We start from the raw sequence: 12,493 nt of genomic DNA on the forward strand, positions 1-12,493 counted from the left end.
GCTGGTTGGCGCGGACTCGGTGGGCCGATCGAGGGGCCTGTTTCCGTGCTGTATCTCTAAACCAAAATTAAACTAAACTCCTATTTATATGTCAACATGTCACGGTCACTGGTGGGCCCTGGGTGCCGAGGGAGAGTGCCAGAGGCCACCATTGTAATAAATACAGAGGTTCGAAGAAGGGTCTCGACCCGAATCGTCACCCATTCCATCTCTCCACACAGATGCTGCCTGACCCGCTGAGTTACTCCAGCACTCTGTGAAACGTCACCTATCCATGTTCTCCACAGATGCTGCTGCACCCGCTGAGTTACTCCAGCACTCTGTGAAGCGTCACCTATCCATGTTCTCCACAGATGCTGCCTGACCCACTGAGTTACTCCAGCACTCTGTGAAACGTCACCTATCCATGTTCTCACGCATCCACTGAATGTTCACTGATTTCCTCGGTCTAACAGTGGGAGGAGGGAGAGACTTGGAGCAGGAAGGATTATTGGGAGTAGGAAGGAACTGCAGATGCTGGTTTAAACCGAAGATAGACACAAAAAGCTGGAGTAACTCAGCCGGGACAGGCAGCATCTCTGGAGAGGAGGAACGTTTGGGGTCTGAAGAAGGGTCTCGACCCGAGACGTCAGCCATTCCTTCTCTCCAGAGATGCTGCCTGTCCCGCTGAGTTACTCCAGCATTGTGTTATAGAGTGATACAGCACGGAATAGGCCCTTCGGCCCAACACCGGCCAACATGTCCCATCTACGCTAGTCCCACCTGCTTGCATTTGGTCCATATCCCTCCAAACCTGTCCTATCCATGTACACAAGGGCCGAGTCCCCCTAGTCCTCACCTTTCACCCCACCAGCCGTCACATACAAAAAGTAATCCTCCGTCAGTTTCGCCACCTCCAACGTGACCCCACCACTCGCCACATCTTCCCATCTCCCCCCATATCTGCCTTCCGCAAAGACCGCTCCCTCCATAACTCCCTTGTCAATTCTTCCCTTCCCTCTCGGTCCACCCCCTCCCCGGGCACTTTCCCTTGCAACCGCAAGAGATGCAACACTTGTCCCTTTTCCTCCCCCCTCGACTCCGTTCAAGGACCCAAGCAATCGTTCCCGGTGCGACAGAGGTTTACCTGCATCTCTTCCAACCTCATCTATTGCGTCCGCTGCTCTAGATGTCAGCAGATCTATATCGGTGAGACCAAGCGGAGGTTGGGCGATCGTTTCGCCGAACACCTCCGCTCGGTCCGCAATAACCAAGCTGACCTCCCGGTAGCTCAGCACTTCAACTCCCCCCTCCCACTCCGTCCCCGACCTCTCTGTCCTGGGTCTCCTCCATGGCCACAGCGAGCAGCACCGGAAATTGGAGGAACAGCACCTCATATTCCATTTGGGGAGTCTGCATCCTGGGGGCATGAACATTGAATTCTCCCAATTTTGTTAGTCCTTGCTGTCTCCTCCCCTTCCTCAGTCTCCCTGCTGTCTCCTCCCATCCCCGAGCCTTCGGGCTACTCCTCCTTTTTCCTGTCTTGTCCCCGCCCCCGATCAGTCTGAAGAAGGGTTTCGGCCCGAAACGTTGCCTATTTCCTTCGCTCCATAGATGCTGCTGCACCCGCTGAGTTTCTCCAGCTTTTTTGTGTACCTATCCATGTACCTGTCCAACTGTTTATTAAACATTGGGATAGTCCCAGCCTCTACCTCCTTTGGCAGCTTGTCCCAAACACCCACCACCCTTTGTGTGAAAAAGTTACCCCTCAGATTCCTATTAAATCTTTTCCCCTTCACCTTGAACCTAAGTCCCCTTTATCCTTGATTCCCCTACTCTGGGCAAGAGACTGTGTGCATCTACCTGATCTATTCCGCTCATGACTTTATACACACGTGTCTATCTTAGCAAGCGTTATTAGTCCAGTTAATATCAATGGGGAAGGTGGTGACCCTGACCACCACACACCGGGGTGATTCACCTCCCCGACCCCCGGTGGGTGTCTGAGTGTCCCTCGGTGTCCGTGAGCAGCAGCGATGTTGGCGGGTTTTTTACCAGGTAAGAACGTACGTGCTGTGCGTGCGGGGTTGCAGGAAAGGTCATAAGGTCGAAGGGCGTCACGCCCTTCGACCTTATGACCTTCCCTGCAACCCCCGTATTTAAATCACTTTGGGATTGGGTTGAAAGATTTCCCGTTTGAAAACTCGATTTGGGTTATTTTTTTTAAAACGCTGTAACTTGGGAAATATACGCGGGGACGCGACGGGAAGGCGTGCATTTCGCCGCCACGGGAAAAATGTGAGTAGGGTGTGTGAAACGGGGAAAGCTGCTGCCTCGCGTCTGGAAGAAGAGGATTTCAGTATAGGAGTAAAGAAGTTCTTCTGCAGTTGTATAGGGCTCTGGTGAGACCACATCTGGAGTATTGTGCACAGTTTTGGTCTCCTAATTTGAGGAAGGACATCCTTGTGATTGAGGCAGTGCAGCGTAGGTTCACGAGATTGATCCCTGGGAGGGCGGGACTGTCATATGAGGAAAGATTGAAAAGACTAGGCTTGTATTCACTGGAGTTTAGAAGGACGAGGGGGGGGGGTTCTTATAGAAACATATAAAATGATAAAAGGACTGGACAAGCTAGATGCAGGAAAAATGTTCCCATTGTTGGGCGAGTCCAGAACCAGGGGCCACACACAGTCTTAGAATAAAGGGGAGGTCATTTAAGACTGAGGTGAGAAAAAACGTTTTCACCCAGAGAGTTGTGAATTTGTGGAATTCCCTGCCACAGAGGGCAGTGGAGGCCAAGTCATTGGATGGATTTAAGAGAGAGTTAGATAGAGCTCTAGGGGCTAGTGGAGTCAAGGGATACGGGGAGAAGGCAGGCACGGGTTATTGATTGGGGTCGATCAGCCATGATCACAATGAATGGCGGTGCTGGCTCGAAGGGCCGAATGGCCTCCTCCTGCACCTATTTCTATGTTTCTATGTAAGATAGCAATGAACCAGATTGACACATCCTGGACACAAACTAGACAAAGACTTTTAGTTGTATAGAGATGGTGATTTTTGTTTTGTTACTCTCCCATCCTCCCATCTCCCTCTCTCCCTCCCTCAATCCCTCTCCCTCTCTCCCATCCTCCCATCTCCCTCCCTCCACCTCCCATTCCCCCCGGTAAATAATCTATCAACCAGCCGCAGCCTTGGATCATGAGAGCATCTTTAATTCTTTTTTATTAACAGTTTTGATGATTAACAAAATAAACGCACACAGATGAGTGAGTGAGTGAGTGAGGGGGGGAGGGAGAGGGGGTGGGGGCTGTACTCTGTGCCCCCGCCCCTGTTGGGCCACAGGTAACTCCCCTTCCTCCCCCTCTCCCCCACATCCGTACCCCTCTCCCCCAGGCTGGTCACTCTCTCTCCCCCACCCCCGCGGCTCCTGGCTCCGTAGCTGGGGGTGGGAGAGGGGTGCGGGGCTAGTACAGATGAGAGTCGGTGTGTGGGCTGAGACCGTGGACCCTAACCCGGCAATAAACAGATGCCTCAATATTCATGCGAGTGGCAGGCGGTCGGTCGGGCGGGGATCGGTGAGCGGGAGAGTCCAGCCTGGTCACACCCAAACCACACGCAGCCGGGCTCACTGCACCCACTGCACCCCCCCCCCCTCCCACCTCCCCCCCCCCCCCCCCCCCCCCCTCCCCCGACTTCCCTATTTAGAAAGCATTGTTACATGTTAATAAAAAGCATGGTTTTAATACAATATATATGTGGGCTGTCCCAGATTTGAAACACACGCATACATCCATCTTATACAATATTGCATGGAGATTTGTGACCGACGTCCTGACTGGTCTGAGTCGGCTGCAGTCACTTGCAGCTGCCCGGCCACAATGCAGGGACTTGGCCGGCACCCGTGCAGCTGCAGGTGGGGGTGGGAGCAGCACGCGTGCAGCTGCCAGTGGGGGGGGGGGGCGAGTGGTGCAGCCGCGTGGTGGTGTGAGGAGCAACAGTGCAGCTGCTGATGTGAGGGGGTGCTGCAATGGTGCGGCTGCTGGAGGTTGGAGCCGCAACCACGCAGTTGCTATGGGGGGGGGGGAGGAGGTTGCAGCATTGCAGCTGTTGGGTTGCGGCAGTGTTGCAGCTGTAGGTGGCGGGAGCTGCAACCGTGCAGCTGATGATGACGGCGCAAGGGAACCGGGGAGAGGGTGGGTGGGTGGGTGGGGGCACCCCAGGGTGGGGACAGGGGGGAGCACCCTGGGGCCTTGCTCTTGCGTGACCTCACAATCTGCACTGTGCATGACCCCTGAACCCTCCCCATGGACGACCCCCTGACACACTTTCCACTCCTTGACCTCCGGCCTTTGCATAAAAGGCGTCCGACCTCTGACCCAGACGCCTGACCCTGTGGCTGCACTCCGACCTCCAACCCTGCCGTCCCCTCTTGACCTGTGACCTCAGGTCTACCCACCGTGACCCCTACACTGAGGCCGACCCCTCACCAACCTTTGACCCCTTGCGGACGACAGAACCGGCGAGAGGAAACGCCCGGGGTCATCGTCACGGCAACTCTCCCGGGATTGGCCAGCGAGGAGGGGGGGGGGTAAACACACCCGCTTGCACACTCACGTGTCTGTGTGTGCTCACACTCGCACACTAGTGACCAGCGTGTTCACACTCACGCGCACACACTGGAGTGCACACTCGCTCACTAGTGTACACACTCGCTCGTGCTGGCGTGTTTTACACCCCCACTCACACTAGTGTGTGTCCTCCCACGCACGGCAGTGTGTTCACACTCATTCACCAGCCTGCGCTTGCTCACTACCACACGGTTGTGTGCACGAGTGTTCACCGTTACACGCGTGTGCTCACACCCACCCGACTCTTTCCAATCCTATTGTGCTTCATGTTTGAGAGTGAACGGTTAGTGAGACCCTCGTCTGGGGAGGGGGTGGGGGTGGGGGAGGGGAGGGGAGGGGTGGTGTGGGGGTGGGGTGGGGGGGGGGGTGCGGTGGTGTTGAGGGGGGGGGCGTGTGACGTGGAGGGGTGGGTGCGATTGCCAGGGTGGGGGGGGGGAAAGGGGTACCCAGGGCCCAGACTCCCCTCTCCCCCCCACCCACGGCACATGCACGAGGTCACAGCGTTCATGACTGCAGCCCCCCCCCCCCCCCCCCCCCCCAAGTGAACTGCGGTGCTGACTGTGGGTGTGGGGGCCACCGGGATGGATGGACAGATGCAGAAGGGGAGGGGGGAAGAAACAGATGGAAGGGGGTGGGGGGCGCGGGGAGGAAGTGTCGCGGGGGGGGATGGGGGGGGGGGCGCTGGACAAGTTGTCGGGCGGGCGGTTGGTGGAGCCATCATTGCTGGAATGTTTTTGTCAAGATGTTGTGGGCAGTGGTTGGGTTAGACAGATGTTGTAGAACTTGGGGCAGATGTGGCGCAGATGTTGGGGACAGATGTGGATCTTGGGGTAGATGTTGGGGACAGATGTGGATCTTGGGGCAGATGTTTGGGACAGATGTTGCGGATCTTGGGGTAGATGTTTGGGACAGATGTTGCGGATCTTGGGGCAGATGTTGGGCAGAAATGGGGCAGATGTTGGGGACAGATGTTGTGGATCTTGGGCAGATGTTTGGGAAAGGGGCAGATATGGGACAGATGTTGGGGACAGGAGTTGTGGGCAGATGTGGGACATTATTGTTGGGCAGATGTGGGGCATTATTGGGGCAGATGTTGGCCAGATGTTGATCAGATGAAGTACTCCTTCTTCTCCTCAGCGTTGGCCTGGCTGCCCTCGGCGTTGATGATGGCCGTGTCGGCATCCGGCGCGTCCTCCGCTCCCTTCGCCTCGTTGGTCAGGTACGTCCCTGCGGCCACAGGGGCACCGGTCAGTCACGGCGCGGCCACTCGGCCCATCCTGACCCTGCTAGGAGTTCCTCCCCCACCCCCTGGCATGCCCTCTAGAGTGATACAGCATGGAAACAGGCCCTTCGGCCCAACTTGCCCACACCGGGCCAACAATGTCCCAGCTACACTAGTCCCACCTGCCCGCGTTTGGCCCATATCCCTCCAATCCTGTCCTATCCATGTACCTCTTAAACGTTGGGATAGTCCCAGCCTCAACTACCTCCTCTGGCAGCTCGTTCCACACACCCACCACCCTCTGTGTGAAATCTTTAGTCTCAAGTCTTTCAATTTTCCATCCTGGGAGAAAGGTTCTGACTATCTACCACATCTAGGCCTCGTACTTTTATATACTTCTCTCGGGTCTCGGGGCTACAACCCCTCAGCCTCTGGCGTTTCCAGAGACCGATCCAAGCCCTTCCACCCCCTCCCTACAAGTGACCCCCTCTAATCCCGGCAGCGTTCTGGTGAACCTCCCCTGCACCGTCTCCAAAGCTCCCCACACCCCCCCTGTAATGGGGGCGACCAGAACTGCCCGCAACACTCCACGTACAGCCTGACCAACGTCTTACAGAGATGCATCGTGCCTTCCCGACACTTGTACTCCACTCCCCGACCGATGAAGACAAGCTATTCATAAAACTTCTTCACCGCTCTGTCCACTAGTGTTGCTGCTTTCATGGAATTATGGACTTGGACCCCAGGAGAATGGAGCGGCTGGGCTTGTACACTCTGGAGTTTAGAAGGATGAGAGGGCATCTCATTGAAACATATAAGGGTTTGGACACGCTAGAGGCAGGAAACATGTTCCCGATGTTGAGGGAGTCCAGAACCAGGGGCCACACACAGTTTAAGAATAAGGGGTAAGCCATTTAGAACGGAGACGGGGAAACACTTTTTCTCACAGAGAGTTGTGAGTCTGTGGAATTCTCTGCCTCAGATGGCGGTGGAGGCCGGTTCTCTGGATACTTTCAAGAGAGAGCTAGATAGGGCTCTTAAAGATAGCGGAGTCAGGGGATATGGGGAGAAGGCAGGAACTGATTGGGGCTGATCAGCCATGATCACATTGAATGGCGGTGTTGGCTGGAAGGGCCGAATGGCCTACTCCTGCACCTATTGTCTTTTGATCCCTTTGTACATCAATACTGTTAAGGGTCTTGCCTTTAAATGTATCTGTAATCTCTCAAAGTGCAACACATTACACTCGCTTTAATTAAACTTCATCTGCCATTTCTCCGCCCATTTCAGCAGCTGATCACTGTCCGTCTGCAGACATTTCCATTAAATCTTTCCCCTTCTCAGCTTAAACCTATAGGACTAGTTATTGATTCTCAAGACAGAAACATAGAAAATAGGTGCAGGAGTAGGCCATTTGGCCCTTCGAGCCAGCACAGCCATTCAATGTGATCATGGCTGATCATCCCCAATCAGTATTCAAGAAGGAACTGCAGATGCTGGAAAATCGAAAGTCTGAAGAAGGGTTTCGGCCGGAAACGTTGCCTATTTCCTTCGCTCCATAGATGCTGCTGCACCCGCTGAGTTTCTCCAGCATTTTTGTGTATCCCCAATCAGTACCCCGTTCCTGCCTTCTCCCCGTATCCCCTGACTCCGCTATCTTTAAGAGTTCTATCTAGCTCTCCATTGCAACTGGTCTTAAGGAAGAACATCAGAAACTCAGCAAGGTCAAGTAACACTGAGCCAGACTACACAAGGCTTTGTGTGACCCAGCTACTTGATGGAGGCCATGACATGATCTTCAAGGATGCCCAACCAGTGGATTTAACCAATGTTTAACTGAAGAAATTTACAAGTGCTAAAGAACGGTTAGATGTTGCTTTGTGGAGAAGTGTAATGAAGTTCATAAAAGCTATTTTTATTTATTCAGAATTTAGCAAAATTAAAAGAGGCTGGTTTTGTGGATTTCCTGACTCATTTAGATTCAAGGCAGTCGGCTCTATAAGTATGGTAGACACAAAATGCTGGAGTAACTCAGCGGGACCGGCAGCATCTGTGGAGAGAAGGAATGGGTGACGTTTCATGTCGAGACCCTTCTTCAGACTGATGTCAGGGGAGTGGGCTGGGCAGAGATAGAATGTAGTCGGAGACAGTGAGACTGGGAAGGGGGAGGGGATGGAGAGAGAGGGAAAGCACGGGGGCTATCCGAAGTTAGAGAAGTCATTGTTCATACTGCTGGGGTGTTAACTGCCCAAGCTGAAGAAGGGTGTCGACCTGAAACATCGCCTATTCCTTCGTTCCATAGATGCTGCCTCAACCACTGAGTTTCTCCAGCATTTTTGTCGACAGGTGAAATATGAGGTGCTGTTCCTCCAATTTCCCGCTGGGCCTCACTCTGACAATGGAGGAGGCCCAGGACTGAAAGGTCAGTGTGGGAATGGGAGGGGGAGTTGAAGTGCTGAGCCACCGGGAGATCAGGTTGGTTTAGGCGGAGGTGTTCAGCGAAACGATGGCTGAGCCTACGCTTGATCTCACCGATGTAGAGAAGTTGACACCTGGAACAGCGGATACAGTAGATGAGGTTGGAGGAGGTGCAGGTGAACCTCTGCCTCACCTGGAAAGACTGTCGGGGACCTTGGATGGAGTCGAGGGGGGAATAATCCACTCTCTTCCCTTTGTATTTTGCACACCTCGACAAGATCACCCCACAGGTTCGACAAGGAACAGAGTCCCGGTCTGCTCAACCACTCCCTGTATCACAGGCCCACACTATTCTTCTCTGCAATTTTTCCAGTGCAGGAGGAGGCCATTCAGCCCTTCGAGCCAGCACCGCCATTCAATGTGATCATGGCTAATCATCCAGAATCAGTGCCCCGTACCTGCCTTCTCCCCATATCCCTTGATTCCGTTAGCCCCAAGAGCTAAATCTAACTCTCTCTTGAAAACATCCAGTGAATCGGCCTCCACTGCCTTCAGTGACAGAGAATTCCACAGATTCACAACTCTCTGGGTGAAAAAAAATTTCTTCATCTCAGTCCTAAATGGCCGACCCCTTATTCTTAAACTGTGTGACCCCTGGTTCTGGACTCCCCCAACATTGGGAACATTTTTCCTGCATCTAGCGTGTCCAATCCCTGAAGAATTTTATGTTTCTATAAGAACTTCTCCCTGTATCTCAGGCCCTCAAGTCCTGGCAACATCCACACTAATCTTCTCTGCACTTTTTCCAGTTAACATAGAAACATTGAAAATAGGTGCAGGAGGAGGCCATTTGGCCCTTCGAGCCAGCACCGCCATTCATTGCGATCATGGCTGATCGTCCCCTATCAATAACCCGTGCCTACCTTCTCCCCATATCCCTTGACCCACTAGCCCCAAGAGCTCTATCTAACTCTCTCTTAAATCCATCCAGTGATTTGGCCTCCACTGCCCTCTGTGACAGGGAATTCCACAAATTCACAACTCTCTGGGTGAAAAAGTTTTTTTCTCACCTCAGTCTTAAATGACCTCCCCTTTATTCTAAGACTGTGTGTGGCCCCTGGTTCTGGACTTGCCCAACATTGGGAACATTTTTCCTGCATCTAGCTTGTCCAGTCCTTTTATAATTTTATATGTTTCTATAAGATTTCCCCTCATCCTTCTAAACTCCAGTGAATACAAGCCTAGTCTTTTTAATCTTTCCTCATATGACAGTCCCGCCATCCCAGGGATCAATCTCGTGAACCTACGCTGCAGTGCCTCAATCACAAGGATGTCCTTCCTCAAATTAGGAGACCAAAACTGTGCACAATACTCCAGATGTGGTCTCACCAGAGCCCTGTATAACTGCAGAAGTTAAGTGACATCAGGGTGAATAAAACTGACCATAATATTCCACACGCAGTCTCACCGACATCTTGTACAACTGCAACGTTACGCCCCAACGTCTACACTCCTTACCCTGACTTTACTGGACTTGAGCTTTGAACTAAACGTTATTCCCTTTATCACGTGTCTGTACATTGCGGACGTCTCGATTGTAATCACGTGTTGTCTTTCCACTGACTGGTTAACGTGCGATGAGAAGCTTGGTACACGCAACAATAAACCACACAAACTAACATACACTCATTGACTGAAAGCTTTCTTGACCACCCTGCCTGCTTGCCTGTGACAACACGCTCCGAGACCACTCTAGTCTACGGCACTCCCATTGTGAGGGGCCTGCCCTGTCACTTGTATAAGGGGGAGAGAGGGTGACTGGGTATGGGGGAGGGTAGGGGGGGGGAAGGGTGAGGGGGGAGAGGGGGGTGAGGGTGGGGAGGGGGGGAGAGGGGTGAGGGGTGGGGAAGAGGGGGGGGGGGGGATGGGTAGGGGGGGGGGTGAGGGGGGGAGAGGGGTGGAGTGAGGGGGGGTTGTGGGGGGAGGAAAGGATAGAAGGGGGGGGGGGGGGGGAGGATAGGTGAAATAAGGGGTGAGGGGGAGGATAGGGAGGGGGCGTGGAGGGGAGGGGGAGGGGGGGAGGGGAGGAGGGGAGGGGGAGGGGGGGGGGGGGAGGGGGGGGGGGAGGGAGGTGAGTACAGGTGTGGACACTCACCTTTATGCCGGGCCAGGTATCGGCCCAGTACGATTATCAGACACAGGGTGATGAAGACGACCACGGCCACCACACCCCCAATCACCGCGTGGTCGGGCCCAGACTGACCAGCGAGAGCGCTGAGATCTGTGGGGACAAGGGGGGGGGGGGGGGGGGGGGTGAGAGAGGCTTTTGTGGGGAGTAGGCCCTGTACTCCAGTACTGTACCCCAGTGTTACACACACACCCGTCCCCACCGGTACCGTCCCCCAGTGTTACCCAGACAGTCCAATCCCGGTGGGGGGGGGGAGGAGGGAGTGGACGGGAAGGTGGTCAGTGTCACTTTGGCCGCGATGGTCCTGAGGCCGGTCGGCAATAATGTTGCCTGTGACAGACTCCGTCTGGGTGTCGGGGTGAACGTGTATCTCCTCATGTCCCCCGCACTCTGCCTTGTTCTTGCAGCCACTGTCCTCGAGTCACTCAACACCGAAACAGGCCCTTCGGCCCAACTTGCCCATGCTGACCCAGATGCCCCAACCACAATAGTCCCGCCTGCCTGAGTTTGGCCCAAATACCTCCGAACCTGTCCAATAATACATGTACCTGTCCAAATGTTTCTTAAATATGGAAACATAGAAAATAGGTGCAGGAGTAGGCCATTCGGCCCTTCGAGCCTGCACCACCATTCAATGTGATCACGGCTGATCATCCCCAATCAGTACCCCGTTCCTGCCTTCTCCCCATATCCATTGATTCCGTTAGCCCCAAGAGCTAAATCTAACTCTCTCTTGAAAACATCCAGTGAACCGGCCTCCACTGCCTTCTGCGGCAGAGAATTCCACAGACTCACAACTCTCTGGGTGAAAAAGTATTTCCTCATCTCAGTCCTAAATGGCCTACCCCATATTCTTAAGCTGTGTTCTGGTTCTGGACTCCCCCAACATTGGGAACATTTTTCCTGCCTCGAGCATGTCCAATCCCTCAAGAATTTTATATGTTTCTATAAGATCCCCTCTCAACCTTCTAAATTCCAGTGAATACAAGCCCAGTCGCTCCACGCTCTCAGCATATGACAGTCCCGCCATCCCGGGATTTAACCTGGTGAACCTACGCTGCACTCCCTCAATAGCAAGAATGTCCTTCCTCAAATTAGGGGACCAAAACTGCACACAATACTCCAGGTGTGGTCTCACCAGGGCCCTGTACAACTGCAGAAGGACCTCCTTGCTCCTAAACTCAAATCCTCTCGCAATGAAGGCCAACATGCCATTACCTTTCTTCACTGCCTGCTGTACCTGCATGCTTGCTTTCAGTGACTGATGTACAATGACACCCAGATCTCGTTGCACCTCCCCTTTTCAGGTGAGGTTATTCATTTTGGTGGCAAAAACGGGAAAGCAGACTATTATCTAAATGGTGGCCAATTGGGAAAGGGGGAGATGCAGCGAGACCTGGGTGTCATGGTACACCAGTCATTGAAGGTAGGCATGCAGGTGCAGCAGGCAGTAAAGAAAGCGAATGGTATGTTAGCTTTCATTGCAAAAGGATTTGAGTATAGGAGCAGGGAGGTTCTACTGCAGTTGTACAGGGTCTTGGTGATACCACACCTGGAGTATTGCGTACAGTTTTGGTCTCCAAATCTGAGGAAGGACATTATTGGCATAGAGGGAGTGCAGAGAAGGTTCACCAGACTGATTCCTGGGATGTCAGGACTGTCTTATGAAGAAAGACTGGATAGACTTGGTTTATACTCTCTAGAATTTAGGAGATTGAGAGGGGATCTTATAGAAACTTACAAAATTCTTAAGGGGTTGGACAGGCTAGATGCAGGAAGATTGTTCCCGATGTTGGGGAAGTCAAGGACAAGGGGTCACAGCTTAAGGATAAGGGGGAAATCCTTTAAAACCGAGATGAGAAGAACATTTTTCACACAGGGAGTGGTGAATCTCTGGAACTCTCTGCCACAGAGGGTAGTTGAGGCCAGTTCATTGGTTATATTTAAGAGGGAGTTAGATGTGACCCTTCTGGCTAAGGGGATCAGGGGGTATGGAGAGAAGGCAGGTACGGGATACTGAGTTGGATGATCAGCCATGATCATATTGAATGGCGG

General features: G+C 53.3%; 1 protein-coding gene across 1 annotated transcript in view; it reads right to left on the reverse strand.

Moving 5' to 3' along the window:
• Window positions 1–5,136: 5,136 nt before the first annotated feature.
• The window catches only part of LOC129703094 (cell adhesion molecule 2-like), a 36,766-nt gene continuing 29,409 nt past the window's right edge, over window positions 5,137–12,493 (reverse strand). Inside the window, 2 exon segments of the mRNA XM_055645291.1 lie at window positions 5,137–5,837; window positions 10,406–10,531. Coding sequence (XP_055501266.1) covers window positions 5,719–5,837; window positions 10,406–10,531 — 245 coding nt within the window. The 3' untranslated portion in view covers window positions 5,137–5,718.

This window comes from Leucoraja erinacea, chromosome 13 (assembly GCF_028641065.1).
Source record: "Leucoraja erinacea ecotype New England chromosome 13, Leri_hhj_1, whole genome shotgun sequence".
In the NCBI taxonomy this organism is placed as follows: Eukaryota; Metazoa; Chordata; class Chondrichthyes; order Rajiformes; family Rajidae; genus Leucoraja; species Leucoraja erinaceus.